General features: G+C 44.0%; 1 protein-coding gene across 1 annotated transcript; it reads left to right on the plus strand.

Annotated features, from left to right (window-relative positions):
* The first annotated feature begins 1,400 nt into the window (after positions 1-1,400).
* tbc1d2b (TBC1 domain family, member 2B) lies at positions 1,401-15,286 on the plus strand. The gene is made up of 13 exons (XM_047595680.1): positions 1,401-1,836; positions 2,596-2,746; positions 4,996-5,161; positions 6,863-7,014; positions 7,241-7,479; positions 8,665-9,090; positions 9,313-9,423; positions 9,608-9,804; positions 10,235-10,729; positions 10,803-10,920; positions 11,103-11,288; positions 12,652-12,773; positions 12,947-15,286. Exons 1-13 carry the CDS (start codon positions 1,492-1,494, stop codon positions 13,140-13,142), a joined length of 2,904 nt encoding a protein of 967 aa, XP_047451636.1. The 5' UTR covers positions 1,401-1,491; the 3' UTR covers positions 13,143-15,286.
* The last annotated feature ends 38 nt before the right edge of the window (positions 15,287-15,324 follow it).

Genomic DNA, 15,324 nt, shown 5'->3' on the forward strand with positions numbered 1-15,324 from the left:
GAAGGATCAAATCATTGGCATGCATCAAGCAGGGAAAACATCTGAGGAGATTGAAGAAACTACTAAAATTGGGTTAAGAACCGTCCAGCACATGAGTAAAAACTGGAAGAATAGCAGGGAACCGCCATCTTAGAGGAAGAAATGTAGTCGTAAAAAATCCTGATTGATCGTGATCGGCAATCCTTTAAACGTTTGGTGAAAGTGAAATTGTATAAAAACAACAGTAGAACTCAGGGCTATGTTTAATAGTGAAAGTAAGAGCATTTCCACAATGTGAAGGGAACTCAAGGGACTGGGACTGAACAGGCTTAAGAAAACCACTAATCCGTGAGGCCAACTAGAAAAAAGCCTTCGATGTGCTAGGGAGCATAAAGATTGGACTCTGGGGCAATGGAAGACGGTCATGTGGTCTGATGAGTTTGGATTTACCCTGCTCCAGAGTGATGGGGCATCAGGGTAAGAAGAGAGACAGATGAAGTGATTCATAGTCTACTGTAGTGTCTACTGTACCAGCCTGTGTGGTCAGTGCTATGATCTGGGGTTGCTGCAGTTGCTCAGGTCCAGGTGCATCATCATTACGCCCAAAGAATGAGGTCAGCTCACTTCCTGAATACACTGGATGACCAGGTTATTCCATCAGTGGATTTTTTTCTTCCCTGATGGCATGAGCATATTCAAAGATGACAATGCCAGGATTCATGGGGCTTAAATTGTGGTTCAATGAGTGGTTCAGGCATCATTTTCACACATGGATTGGCCACCAATGGACTTTGCACATTGGTCAGACTCTCCCATCATCAATTCAAGATGTTGGAGAAAAATGAATGCAACACTGGATGTAAATGAATCTTGTGGCATTGCAGAAGCTTATTACAACAATGTCACAGTGAATGCATGTTGCAATCAAACCTAAAGGTTGTACAATGGCATATTAGTGTGTAATGTACAATTTAATGTAATGCAATGTTTAATGTAATATCTATACACAGATATCCAGATATCTGCTCATAGATATTACATTAAAAGTAACTTAACGGGGCAATGACGCCCAATTTGTAAAAATGTAAAAATAACACACTCTGTCTAACCAAGACTCTCAAATGAGATAATTTTAGCACGTTCTCCTGATAATATTTAGTCGTATGCTCCCCCAATATATGCCAGTCTTGTTATTTTATTTCATATATTTAATGCACATGCTGTCTAAACTCGTAATGGATTGTTTTGTTACCTTTTGTTGCAGGGTTGTCGCTTCTACCTCGCGCTAACCGAACCATACGCCGTCGTTCATCTTGCCCAACACCACCACCCAGCGGCACTCACGCACACGACCTAGTCCTCCCACACACGCCCACGCACTCACACGCTCGCCGCCGAGAGGAAAACTACGTTTCCCATGCTCCCCCGAGCGAGCGAAAAGGCAGTCATGCGGGTGGAAGCAGGAGTGGGCATCCGCCGCTGCGCTGCACGAAGAAGAAAGTTCGAGGAAAGATGCACGAAGAGGAGGATGGCAGCGAAGCAAACCACTGCGCAGTTTCGCGGACCATGCTGCCCACCAAGTCCGTGGATGTGGCCGAGCTGGAGGGGGCGAAGGAGCAGGCCTCCAAGCTGTGCGGCTACTTAAACAAACTGTCCGGCAAGGGGCCTTTGAGGGGGTTCAAGCCGCGCTGGTTCGTGTACGACCCGAGGAAATGTTATTTGTATTACTTCAAGACTCCCCAGGATGCCTTGCCACTCGGACACATCGACATAGGCGATGCGTGCTTCGCCTACGACGTGGAGGGGGAAGAGGGTCAGTTTGAGATCCGCACAGCCGGGAAAGAGTTTCTCCTGAAGGTATGAACTTTTCTTTTCTCTTTTCTTTCCTTCTCTCTTTTTCTTTTTGCACTGGGGCCCAGACTTTTACTCTTTGCTGTCATTTGGCACTTCCTTTCCTTGCTCGCTGTGAAAAAGGCAGACACACCCATTCACTAAGTTCACAGATTTATTCTCTGCCGTGCTTTTAGTTAAACGTATTACAGACAGAGGCGCGATTTATCAGCTCTCAGCCGCTTTTAAGAAAGAAAGACGGGTCGCGCGTATTAGCCAAGAAGAGCTCAATCTGCCACATCTTTCAGCTGATAGGCACCAAAACGCACCATCATCCCACCGCGGTCTGCTGTTTTGGAGATTAGTTCAGGTTGTGATTCAGATGCGCCCCAATGGGTCATCTCACGTGACGGCGCGCCCTCGCAGTCATATGACTGTTTTTGGATTTCAGACAGGTGCCTCTGGTTGCACTCAGACACCACCGCTTTAGCAGATGGTGTGAATCCTTAAACGCCAGCAGCTTGCATGGCCGGAGGCTGGAACTGAGACTGAAACCAGCGTCTGTGCTCATTCACATGACAGATCTGCTATTTGTAGAGCCCTTGGACACTTCAGTGTGATTTCACCACCTTCTTTACATGATATATATCAAAACTGTAACTTGTGCTTCTGGTTTAAAATAGCTCAATGAAAGTTGAAATTCTCGTTTTAAACCGTTCAGGTGAATGATATTTTTTTGTGTGTGTGTTTTTTGTATTGTTTTGTTTTTGTTTGTTTTTTTTCTAGGCCCCCAGCAGACAGGTGATGCATTACTGGCTCCAGCAGTTGCAGCAGAAACGTTGGGAGTACAGTAGCACACGAGGCACCGGTAACAGAGACAGCTGGAGCTCCCCGACGTTGGCCCACCCTCCCACCGGCCTAGTCGGCTTAGATAATGGTAGGCAGGTGTACACATACTCACGCCCGCAGTGGGTGCACGCAAAACTTTTGGACGCTCATTTTGCCCGGCCACCAGCTGCTAGTAAATGCTCACGACCGATTGATTTAATATTAACACAAGTGCTGCGAATTCAAGGAATACTGTGTTGCCAGGTTTCCACGGAATGAATGTGTGGGAGTGGTTGTGTGAAACGCTGATTAAATGAGAATGAACACGGGTCGAAGTAAAAGAGTTCACGTGTGCTTTATCTGGGGCGTGTTTTAATCAGGGGCACGTTTGACACATCAGCGTTAAAAGTAAATCTCTTTTTATCTTACAGTAGGCTATATAAGTGCTGCTGTACTTACATTATTGCCTAGTGGACAAACTTTGGAAACAACCTGTACAACCTGTTTTTTTTTTTGTTTTTTTTTTTTGTTTTTTTACTGGAAAGCACTATTTACCGTGTAATTTGAAATAGTAAATGTGTCAACTAAACCTAAACCTAAACATGTACTCTGGGAGTTCTGCCTTCTGCTAGTCCGAAAGGAGGAATGTTGTGGAAGCGACTATCAGGCACATGATCAGAGTGATCAGAATCGCTCTTTGTTCGCTTTATTCGGTGGATCTCGTTCTGCTCTGAGCAGGTACTCGTTGCGATGTTATCGTAACACATCCACATTCCGATGAAAAGCATTTTGTAGCAGAGCGTTTCTCGATGTATAACGTGCAGCACGAATACAGGACACAGCCGATCGGGTGAAATATTTACTCGGTTTCAAACAGCCCGATTGTTCAGAAAAGGAGAAGGAGTCGTACGTCCTTGTTTGACACTCATGAGGGACTGAGACAAATGTGTGTGTGCGTTTGTCCGTTTTCATTTCTCGGGTGGTTAAACCCAGTCACAGGTTAAATAACACCACTTGTTTTTCTGTTATAGGTGAAATGAAGTGTAAATCCTGCTTCCTTTCTCCGGTCGTTGCAGACACTAATGTTTTTTTTTTTTTTTTTTTTTTTTTTGTTTTTTTTTTTTGTCTTTTTCAGAATCTTGCTCTCTTCTTGTTTTCAAAAGGCACGGCTATCCTCGGTATCAGTGCATATCAGTGTAGTGGTGTTTAGTCTAACGTAACGCACTGTCTGGGATTTTCCCAATAGGGACCCTGTTGCTAGCGGCAACTGTCAGCTGCTGCTTATTTTTGTTAGCTCTATGAAGCAAATATTTACATTTTTCGTCTACGTACGATTAGCTCCGTGCTAAGTTAGCTATCTGTATCTAACGCTGCACACCACGTAGTTGCGGTGCAGAGACTGTTGTGTACTCTGTTTACTTTCACTAAGCCTTCTCTTGTTTAATACGCTCATTATTATGGTGCGTACTTTAGCTAAGAGGTGAATGTTGAGCGGGCACACTCGTCTCTTCTTGACGTGAAGCCAGGTATTTTTGTAAACTTCCTGTTTGCTGTCCTAACTCGTAACCTCTGATCTGAATGCTTTCTTGTTGTTTGTACTGAATCAGTATCTCTGAGGTGAAAAGATTTGACTACCCGCTTTTGAATGCAGAAGAATAGTAGTTCCTAAAAGTACACTGAAGGTAATTTAAATAGAAAAGTGTTTATTTTATGCATTATTGTTATTATCTTTTTCATTCTCAGAAGACCTTGACCCATTGTCAGTGAGCTGTGCGGCTTTCTCGCTAACTAGTATTTTTCCCCTCTGGCTATGTTTTATGTCGCTCTATTTGGGGGAAAGATTAACACAGGCTGAAAGACTGTTGCACCCTCTGCCAATAGATGTTGACCATAAAGGCCTCAAAAACAAACCGCACCGATTCACATGCAGCTTTTTTTGTTTTTTGTTTTTTTTTCTGTCGTCAGTGAATTTTATGCTGGTGCACGGTCACAAACAATGAAAGATTTGTTTTTGCAGGGTTTAACAGAGCAGAGGGATCCTGTTTATTGTCATAGATGAATTACAGGTCAGCCATGTGTGGTAGTTGTGATAGCTAATTTGGTCCTCTAAAGAAATGATTCACTTTGATGACACAAAGCATATTTTTGTATCGGGTAAATCTCAGAAAACCTCCCTATTTATAGGTAGAAAGGTGGCCAGGAAGTCGATATCGACTTCCTTTATTCATGTTATACTGGACTTCATTGGAGGTCATAGTGAAATCATTTCCTTTCCAAACAAGACACACGCAACAGAGACCTTGCAGAGTGGCAGCCGTTGCAGGAGTAACCCAAAAAAAAAAACCTGTTGTCTTTCAGATGTCGTCTTCGAGAAGCTGAGTGAAAGCATGGAGAAGGTGCGCAATGACTTTGCCATAGAGACGGACAGTGACGGCGGGTCGATGGTGGGGATCCACTCAGCCAGAGGGCCCGGTGCTGCGTCCATGAGCACCTTCTCCCTTAAAAACTTTGGTACAGAACTCAGGTAGGTACAGGGGCTTAAGGACAGCCTTCCAACTCATAGCCACCCACTCTGATGTTTAAGACTATATTGTCAAGTCTCTGATTCCCTGCCAAACAGGCGCGACTAGTTTGTCTGCTCCGTGCCCGAATAGAGCAGTATTAAAGAAAGAAAACACCTCTTCAGTTCGTCCTGAGGCTGGCTGCAGTAGAGGAAACGCTTACATCCATAGCTCACTAGTTAACAACCATCAACAGTTGCTGTTTTCCGTGTACAACACATCTATTGAGAAGATGCGGCATGTTGAAATTCTAAAAATGTGACATGTGGATTGGAATTTGCTTTGTTTCCATAATGGAAAGAGTGGTCACTTAAGGTGCACTGGAATCTTGAGCTGCAGTGTCTTAATAGTCTCTTTGGCAGACTCTTCTCCATTTTACACACAGCAGCTAGTTGTGTGCTAACATTTTTCTTTCTTAACAGTTGCAAAATCTCTGTTCCAGCTGACAGCGTCTTTCTAATTTGTGTCTAAATGCGTACATGTGTGTACAGTTGCGATGCAAGAACTCATGATCAAATAAAGAGCAGCCAAAGGTCAGTGATAAGAGAACATCGACCACAGGTCTTGCGTGAAGAGTGAACCCGAAGTCGGCTGCAGCCTTTGTTGTCAGATGGACGTGAGATGCACGGCTGAAGAATGTGGCTGCAAAGGCAACGCAGGCCCACTTCCTTCTGTTGCACCCACCTAGAGGCAGTTTGAACGCGTCGCCTCGTAAGTGTGAAAAACAGTTAGTCACAGAGTTATAGACGGTCACAGCTTTTATTTAAGAATGCCTTCACGGATACAGGTCAAAGATTAGCATTTGTCTCAGAACAGAGATAGTTTTATTAGCTTTCCATTCGCATACACTAGGCTGTCGAGCTGTGTTGTTTGGTTTTTCACCTTTTATATTGATGCAGCTGATTTTTTTTTTTTGTTGTTGTGATTCAGAGCCAATGATGAGTATAAGGCCTGAAAAGTGAAACCCGCAGGGCCCATTATGATCAAGTTGGGTGGTTTATCAGGGCACTGCAGTCATGTACAGAGCAACCACTCTATTTATATTTATAGACATGAGCATGAGCTCGACCGGGGTTTGAACCCAAGACCTCTCACACCCGAAGTGAGAATCATACCCTTAGACCAACAAGCCACGGTTAGCTGTAATAAAAATAAGAATGTTTATGGAACTGCTAAGAGGAAGCTATTTATCTGTGAAGTATATACGCTTTCATTGGGTTAATTTCTAACTTTATTGTGCTTAACAGTGAGTGGCGCAGTGTAAATGTGACCTAGGAGAGGTAAAATTACCTCTACTTACCCTTAAAAGGTGGCAAAAGATGCAAAGTAACATTTATATATGTACAGCTAAAAATGTAAAAGCCATCCTCGGGTTCCTCCAGCCAATGCTCCTCTGCAGCACCTCCTTCTTGCCCAAATATAGTCAACTCTAAAGAAAACAACACGCTGATTGCTGAATGCCAGCCTCGAGGCGTTAAAACAATGGTCCATGGGTGATGTCACTGTGTCTACATTCATCTTTTATACGCGGCCTGTGTCCTCGGGAGTACAGCGGTGGCGTAAAGATGTCGACACTCCGTCTGTTACACACTCCCTGCAGTTAACCCTGAATCTCTGTGGATCCAAACTCTGCTTTTACATTTTTATTTATTTTTTCTCTCCAGGAACTCCATGTCCTATCTGCGTTCGGGCAAAGCAAGCGAGCACAGACGCAGCGTGTTTTACACCAGCAACAGCAACTCAGATGAGTGGGAGATGGTGGACGCTCCGCCCAAGGACTTCCCCGAACAGAAACATCATCAAGAAGCACACAGATGTACGTCCACTCTTTGCGGACTCGCTCCCTTACTCATACATCCACCCACCCGCTGACCGGGTGGTGTAATGCTCATTTTTCTTGTTGTTGATTATTTAATCCTGATAAGCCATGGGCTTTTTAAATGAGCCATATAAATGAAAGTGACATTGACATTCCCTGCTTAATGAGGATCACAGGAAATAATTGACTTTAACTTCTCTTCTCTCTGATTTCGTCGCATCAGCGTTTAGCTTCGATTTTGTGCGCAACACCTCGCGTCCTAAGAAACCTTTGCTTCGAGACATGATGGGCTCCGGGAGGCCGGGCCGCGGCGCTGAGACCCGCGCTGCCGAGAACCCGGAGGCGGAGTGTAACGGCAGCAAACCCACGGAGCTGCAGCTTCGCCTCCAGAGCCAGCAAGAAGAACTGAGTCAGATGCAGCAGGAACAGGGCAAACTCAGAGAGGAGCTGGCCAGTCAGAAGGTACGGTCGTCTCTCTTCCACTTCCAATAGGGAGAAACTGACTTGGAGGGCGGTTTACTATAATTTTAGTTGATGCAGCACATGCCTGAGACTGTGGTGTCTCTGTGACCGAGTGGTTCAGTGTAATCTTGAGGTTCTCACCAATACACTGTATATGATGAGTCACACTTCGGCTAGAAATGAGGAAACGGCAGCTCTCCGGGTAACAATAACAGCTGTGCCACTCCTTCCCATAGCTCTCTGTTCTCCTTTTTGTGTTTTTAGACCAGCCGATTGGTCACAACGGCGGTTTAATGAATAATGTATGTGTGGGAGCTTCCAGGTCAAACTTTAACAGGAACTAACTTGAGTAACTGAGCTGGGAGACTCTGCGTAATCACTAATGGACAGGGCGGGATTATTTCCACTCACTAAGACCTGATTTTGAATAGTGAAGGAAGATGGTCATAATGTTATGCCTAATCGGTGTGTCAGTCCTCCATGTTTTTTTTGAGCTCTATTAGTCACATAATTTATTACATATTATGGTATTTTCTAATGTTTTATCCTAATAATAATTAATATAATAAGTTCATTTTTGCTCAACGTATTTGTACATGACATTTGCAACGTTGCAGCGCCTCTTGTAAGAAGCAGTGTTGCACATTTTAACCCACAGAACCCACTGTGGGGAGTTCATCAGTGTACAATCTGCATCACCGTGATCGGGTTTGTGTAGGTGTGAGCGCTCGTGTCGCACGGATCAGTCCAAACGATGAACTGTGCGTTTGCACATTGACCGCTTTTTGGCCGTGCAGTCTGTGTAACTATGAGCACACCTCTGGTAAACATAGCAGGGGTTTCTCTCGGGGAGGCAGTAAACCAGAGCGTGCTGCCGATTTAGTTACAATTTTGTGGCCCGCAACAACACAACACTGTGGAAATGGACGTAAATTAATTCATCGTAATTTGTGTTTGGAGTAGATTCGGTTTCAATGGGTAATGAGAAATTCTGGACTTTTTCAGCATTGCTCTGACATAATGTTGTAACTTTCACACATCAAGTTGCACAATATACATATCCATTTTGTCCGCAGTGAAAGACCCTAGTTTAACGAATCCACATTTTCTCTTTTCAAGCTATGATCCTGATCTTACAAGATGATGTGTTGACCGAACAAAATGCTCCTTGCCCTTATCACCCAGGAGCTCGTGAGGCTTCTGCAGCAGACTCTCAGGACCTCCCAGTGCGACAGGCCGACGGCGTGCCGTCCAGCCCAGGCTCCAGATTCATCCGCAGCCTCCGAACAGACCCAGGCCTCTGCAGTAACCCAGGAAGAAGTGGCCCGGTTGGAGGCCCTGCTTCAGGACAGAGAGGGACAGGTTCAGTCCTTGTGCGGCCACATGGAGCGCCTCGCGCTGGAGAAGGAGAGCCTGCAGCAAGAGCTGAAGGGCCTGAAAATCAAGGTGGGGGAGATTAATGACCAGCTGGGAATGCTGATGGAGACCATCCAGGCCAAGGATGAAGTCATCATTAAGCTGTCGCAGGAGAGCGCCGAGTTGAATCTAAGCACAAGTGAAAGTAGTTCGCCACCAGCCCACAAAGAGCAGCAGGAGCTGAACTACCTCAAGGTACAGAAGAGAAAACATAACCAAGTTTATAGCAGACAGACATGAACAAGCTTAACTTGAACCACTTAATCTGAAAGAGGGAAACTAAGTGTAGTTGTGAAATTAGTTGAAAAGGTATTTTTGGAATTTGTTAAAACTTTAGTTTAACATTAGAAATGTTCTTTCTGTGTTCTTTCCTCCTACTGATTAACTTACTGTATGTTTATTTTTTATCACTTTCAGGACAGTCTTCAAGGCTACAAATCCCAGAATAAGTTCCTGAACAAAGAGATCCTGGAGCTGACAGTACTGCGCAGGAATGCAGAGAGTAGAGAAAAGGCTTTAGAAGCAAAGGTACTAGCTTGCGTTTATTGGTTAATGGTACATTATTCTGTTGCTAGAAACAGGAAGTCTGGGTAGCCTCAGGGGAAGTCCACACACCTATATAAATAAAAAAAAAAAAAAAAAAAAAAAAGGGCAAGTAGAAAAAATGGAACCTTCTGTTTTTGCCCCTCACCTCTTATCTTTTTTGCTGCAGTACACGGCCCTGGAGGCCAAGCTGTGTCAGGTGGAGAGCAAGTATCTGGTGCTGCTTCAGGAGGTGAAGATGCCAGTGTGTTCGTCTTCGGAGCAGAGCCCCACCACGGACGTCATTTCCAGATTATTGGAGGACGCGCTGCAGGTGGAGACCTCGGACCAGCACGATCACCCGATTTTCAAGCCGAACACGGTCAGGTATGTTCATTCCAAAAGCTTCATGAGTAGATCATTACAGTGGTTTTAGGCTGGAAACAAAAGCTTAGCTTTTTGTGTTTTGCTTTCATTTAGATACCTTTTAGTGTGTAGTGATATGTAGATATAAAGTCATGAGAGAAGACCCTGGTCTTGGCTCAGTGACATGGAGTCCCGAGACCGGTTCTACTTTAATAAACTGCTGCATACAATTTGCCTTGACTGGAAAAACTAGACCCGCTAATTGGCGTCTGTGTCACTATTGGCACGTAGTTCTGCACAAGTTCAGACACGTTCTTTGTGGCTCATCTAAGTGTATAGCTAGAAACCTGCCCGAGTCATATACAGTTGAACAGTTGAACTCACGGAATTAATTAAGCACTAATCATCACCGCCTCGACGATGACTTCTCTGTGCCTCGATTTCTCGTCAGCGAGTATGACGTGTTTGGCTTCAAGACGGTGCCCGAGGAGGAGGAAGAGGAGGAAAAGCTGGTCGCCAAGGTGAGAGCCCTGGAGCTGAAGTCCCTGTCCATGACGAACCAGGAGGTGTCCGTCGGGGTCAAGTGGGAGAACTACCTGGCCAGCACCATGAACAGAGACCTGGCGCGATCCCCCGAGCTCAAGTCCCTGATTCGCTGCGGCGTCCCCCACGAGCACCGGTCCCACGTGTGGCGCTGGTGCGTGTCCTTCCACGTCAAGAAGTTCCGCGACCACTTGCCGCCAGACTATTACGAGACCTTGCTGAATGTGGCGCGGGAGAAGCCCAACCCGGCGTCGAAGCAGATCGAGCTGGACTTGCTGCGCACTTTGCCCAACAACAAGCACTACGCCTCGCCTAGTGCAGGTGGCATCCAGAAACTCAGGAACGTCCTGCTGGCCTTCTCCTGGAGGAACCCAGACATCGGCTACTGTCAGGGACTAAACAGGTAATTGATTCCCTCTCCTTCTCTCTTTTGTGCGTTGTAACCATTAATATTTACTTATATGCCATTTCCTCAGGCTGGCAGCAATCGCCTTGCTCTATTTAGACCAAGAGGACGCCTTTTGGAGCCTTATAGCCATCGTGGAGGTTTTCATGCCAAGAGACTATTACACCAAGACTCTGCTTGGCTCCCAGGTGAGTACGTTATGTTATATTGCAACATGCTTCCTTCCCAGTTTTACAGTGTAATGATCACGTTACTAATGCTTCAATTAGTGTTCAGCACAAAATTTATTGTCTCCCTCTGCTGGATTTGTGAAAGTAAATTCGTCCATCATTCATCAAAATATAAATTTGTCCTCGCTGGGTCGGTGCAGGTTGACCAGCGCGTGTTCAAGGACCTGATGAACGAGAAGCTGCCGCGGCTTCATGCCCACTTTGAGCAGCACAAGGTGGATTTCTCGCTCATCACCTTCAACTGGTTCCTGGTGGTGTTTGTGGACAGCGTGGTGAGCGACATCCTCTTCAAGATCTGGGACGCCTTTCTGTTCGAGGGGCCGAAGGTAAGACGTTCGGTCCTCTCAGTTGTCACGTCTCTGTCAAGGCACGCTCATGGGTTGTGTAAAAAAACTAAAATATGACAAAGATAGAGTTTTGAAATCTGTGAGGTAAGCGTTCAGTTAGCTGGGAGGAGATCAGGCTGCTTCTTAAGGTGGTGCGTCTGATTTTAGCCTCAGGGTTATGTTGTTTTATTAACAACAATGTAAAACATGATCACCTAACTCCACACTCTCCTTATTTTAAGTCTTGTTCAACTGCTTTAAAGTTAAATAACCCGGAATAAAGAAAGTCAAACATCTACAGGACTGAAGACAGATTTATTTTCTTATGAGACACAACCAAGATAAGTGTTAACACAGTTCCATATACACTCTATCGTATCTATCAATCCAAATCTTTTATTTAAACCAAATAAAATTTTAAGCAATAATATATTGGACGTATAGTTGAGCCCGGAGCTGCCAGAAAATCATTTCATGAAACTCGTGGTATTTGAAACAGTCTGTACGACAATATGTTTCCATTCGGGAAAAAAAAACTGGTAATGGAAACGCCCACATTTCCAAAAACTATGCTGTCATGAGGTGGTTCTTCAGACATACCGTCATAAAAGTTTATTGCAACAGTACAATAGAAACACCTTTTTTTTTTTGCATTTCTACGTCTCTGGAGATGACACACGGGTCATGTGACCGGTTCACTTGAAGTCCATCTTCCTCAAAGTGAAGTCTCGCATGACGAGAATTTAAGAGAATTATGGGATATAGGGCGACAAGACTTTACGAGAGTTGCAGCTCATTTGCAAAACACCTTTCAGTGGAAAAACACTAATGGAAACGCAGCTAGTGACATATAATCTCTTTTTATAAGCGATGAACAATGATTTGGAGGCGTGTATTTGTGTACCTGGTGTCCAGTATTCTCTCTCTCCTTTTCCGTTTGTTTTTTGGTCTTGTCTAACAGCTTTTTAGCCTAAATGTTTAGCTGTGTTCATCTAGCTAGTTGCTAACCTTGTCAGCTGATAAACGTTGAGCAGTTTTTAGAGATTTTATATTGTTTTCTATTGTAATCAGAGTGGTGAGAGTGAACCAGAACTGTAAAATTATAGGGCAGTGAACAAAAAAACGTTAAGATGTTATCAAGCTCTGTGGAGCTGAGAGAAACTGAAGAGTTGGGTAATTGTTCTGTGTGGGTTCCTCCCTCTGGATGAGTGACGTAAGAACAATGTAAAGTAAAATGAAAGATGTGGTGGGAGTGTTCTTTGCTGTGTGTTCAGAGGAAAGTATTTCCGGGCTTTCCTCTGACCGTGATTAAGAATGCTGTGGTGTACATGGATGTCAAGGCTCTGATCGTATTCTTCCACAGATCATATTTCGCTTCGCCCTCGCCCTCTTCAAGTACAAAGAAGAAGAGTTTTTGAAGTTGCAGGATTCAACGACCATCTTTAAATATCTTAGATACTTCACACGCACGATCCTGGATTCAAGGTAACTGCAGTCTTTCTTGGTATTTAGCAGCCATGTGTGAAATGTCCTCTTTTTTTCTTTCCTCCTGAGAGGAACATGCAGGTCTCCACTAAACGTTTACTGTTGGTGGAACATCAGGCACCTCATCAGAGTCCTTCCAGACTGATCGTATCATGTTGCCCCGTATGTTCCAGGAAGCTGATGAACATCGCTTTTGTGGAAATGAACCCGTTCCCCATGAGGCTGATCCAGAACCGCCGCTCCTTCCACCTGGAGAAGGTCCGCCTCGAGCTGACGGAGCTGGAGGCCATCAGACAGACCTTCCTCAGGGAGAGAGAGACGAGTCAGGACAGGAGGAGCTTCGTCAGCGACGACGAGGAGGATAACTGACCTCAAGGTCCTCGCATTTCCAGGCTGCCTGGCTCACGTCCGAAGACAAAGGGATCATCTCCGCAGAACAGTGACGCGTCGATGCGATGCGTGAATGAATCACTGGGAGTTGGTCTCTGCATCAGAGCTGGAACGATCAACTGTCGAGTGAAATCACCCAGAGGAACCAAAACATTACAGGCCGAGAGGGCTCTTTATCAGTATTCCTGCCAGTTTTTTAAAAAAAATCACTTTGTAAACTCACTTATTCTTGCTGTACGCTGGTGTGTTTATACAAAAACAGTATGCTTCAACCCGGGCCCCTCACTTCTCAGCTCAACACTCTGCATTTCCAAATCAGTATTTTCAAACACACGCTTGTCATTTTCTAATACTTTATTTTATTTGCTGTAATTTGATTTTTTTTTTTTTTTTACTCTTATTTAATTCCATTATTTCCGTCTTCTATTCCCTCCAGTTCTTTGCACACCTCTCTTATTACTGTTTACCTCAGTCGTTTGTTTTTTATTGTCCTGATTACCACTCGACGGTACATTTTTTTTTTGTATTTGATCCGGGCGTCTCTTGATGCATCATCATGAATCACTCATGCTGAGACTGAAACATCGCTGAGTCTTAAGTCTTTAAGACCTTCGTAAATATACGCACATCATTCCCAGCTGTATGTGGTCAAAGAAGAGGAAGGACGGAGGAATCGCCGAGAAAGATTTGTACTTCTTCTGTAGGAATAAGTTAAGGTGCACAAACCTGAGCCGTCATACGAATGCTGGGAGCCGGTATTGTCTTTTCAAGGAACAGTCCAGTTTTATTTCCTTTAAAAAAAAAAAAACAAAAAAAAAAACATTATTAATTAATATTTGTTCTTAAACTCATGTTAAACTTTACATTTACCACTTGTCAACCATCTGTTATTGGCACTGACACCAAAACATCGTATGAAACAAACTACCTGATTAATCTTTTTTTCCATTTGCCTTAAAGGGCCCTGACCGAAGAATACCGCTCTTAATTGTAATAGTTTATTTAGTTTTGTCATGTTCTTGTCATTTCTTTATTGAGATTTTACCCCCTCCTTTTATTTTATCACATGTAATGCTGAAATTGTTGTTCTGAGCCCAAACTGAAAACATGCTGATGCATTTGCGTTCATTGTCCTCCAGGTGGCAGTATAACATTTCTTTATGCAGAGTTTTCGCAGGTAGCTTCTGCACAGTGTGACCATCCGAACATAAAAATGGGAAAATCATTTATAACCAATGAGGGAAGTATTTATGAGATTGCTAGATGTGCGTAGCAGATCTTTTCTCTTTTCCACGTTGCACAGGTACTTTTTAACTCTGTAACCCTATTAGTGACTACGCCTGTTTTACAGTTGATTGTTATTAACAAACCAGCCCGTATTCAGAGCGTCACCGTAAATTTGATCAGTCATTTGTAAAACTGTTATGACTGACTGAATGGGATCCTCTTCTCACGTAGCCCCTTCCCTCGTGTGTTTGTGTGCTGTTTACAGCTTCACTTTGAGATGTTTACAAAAATTTCTTAATGTTCATTACAAAATCCCCAACCCTTTTCTGTGCTGCAGTACTGTCAGCCATAGCCATTATTCTTCTTGAGCCACCCGAACTCGTGAACAAATGGCCGTATTAAGTTGAGAGGGTGGGTGGGGTCAAAATGTATAAATTTCATCTCTTTGTCTATGAGAGCAGGTCTCTCTAGCAGGTCAAACATTCCTCTAGGTCATTTTCTAAAGTTCACATTGCTTAAGGACCCAAAGTAGATTTCAAGGTTTACTCAATGCGCAACCTCTCCTCTAAGGCTAGTTTGCTTGCATTGTTCGTCTTTTTTTGTCAGATGTTCACGTTGAATAAGCTACATTTAAAGGTAATCCTTTCTTTCTTTCCTTTTCTTCTCTCTTTCTTCTGCTTTCCCCAGCAGCGTGTTGCACAACATTATTTAGGTCACTTCACTTTCGTCTACGTAAATCAGTCTTATTCTTTTTTTTGTTGTTATTGTTGTTATTCTATATCGTTTAATAATGAAAATACAATGCTGATATGTTGTATGCCGAATCACACATACATGTACGCCACCGTGTGTTTTTGTTAAAGCAAAGGAAGTTCAATAAACCGTGGCTGACTGAACAGTGTCGCGTCTTATTCGCAAGGTCTTGAAGGGTGAG

This window comes from Mugil cephalus, chromosome 10 (assembly GCF_022458985.1).
Source record: "Mugil cephalus isolate CIBA_MC_2020 chromosome 10, CIBA_Mcephalus_1.1, whole genome shotgun sequence".
In the NCBI taxonomy this organism is placed as follows: Eukaryota; Metazoa; Chordata; class Actinopteri; order Mugiliformes; family Mugilidae; genus Mugil; species Mugil cephalus.

Bases quoted from the DNA above. Each gene is read 5' to 3' on its own strand.
- tbc1d2b (XM_047595680.1), top strand. From the start codon at position 1,492: ATGCACGAAGAGGAGGATGGCAGCGAAGCAAACCACTGCGCAGTTTCG. The intron at 1,837-2,595 runs GTATGAACTTTT...TTTTTTTTCTAG, and splicing joins GGAAAGAGTTTCTCCTGAAG to GCCCCCAGCAGACAGGTGAT. The intron at 11,289-12,651 runs GTAAGACGTTCG...ATTCTTCCACAG, and splicing joins TTCTGTTCGAGGGGCCGAAG to ATCATATTTCGCTTCGCCCT.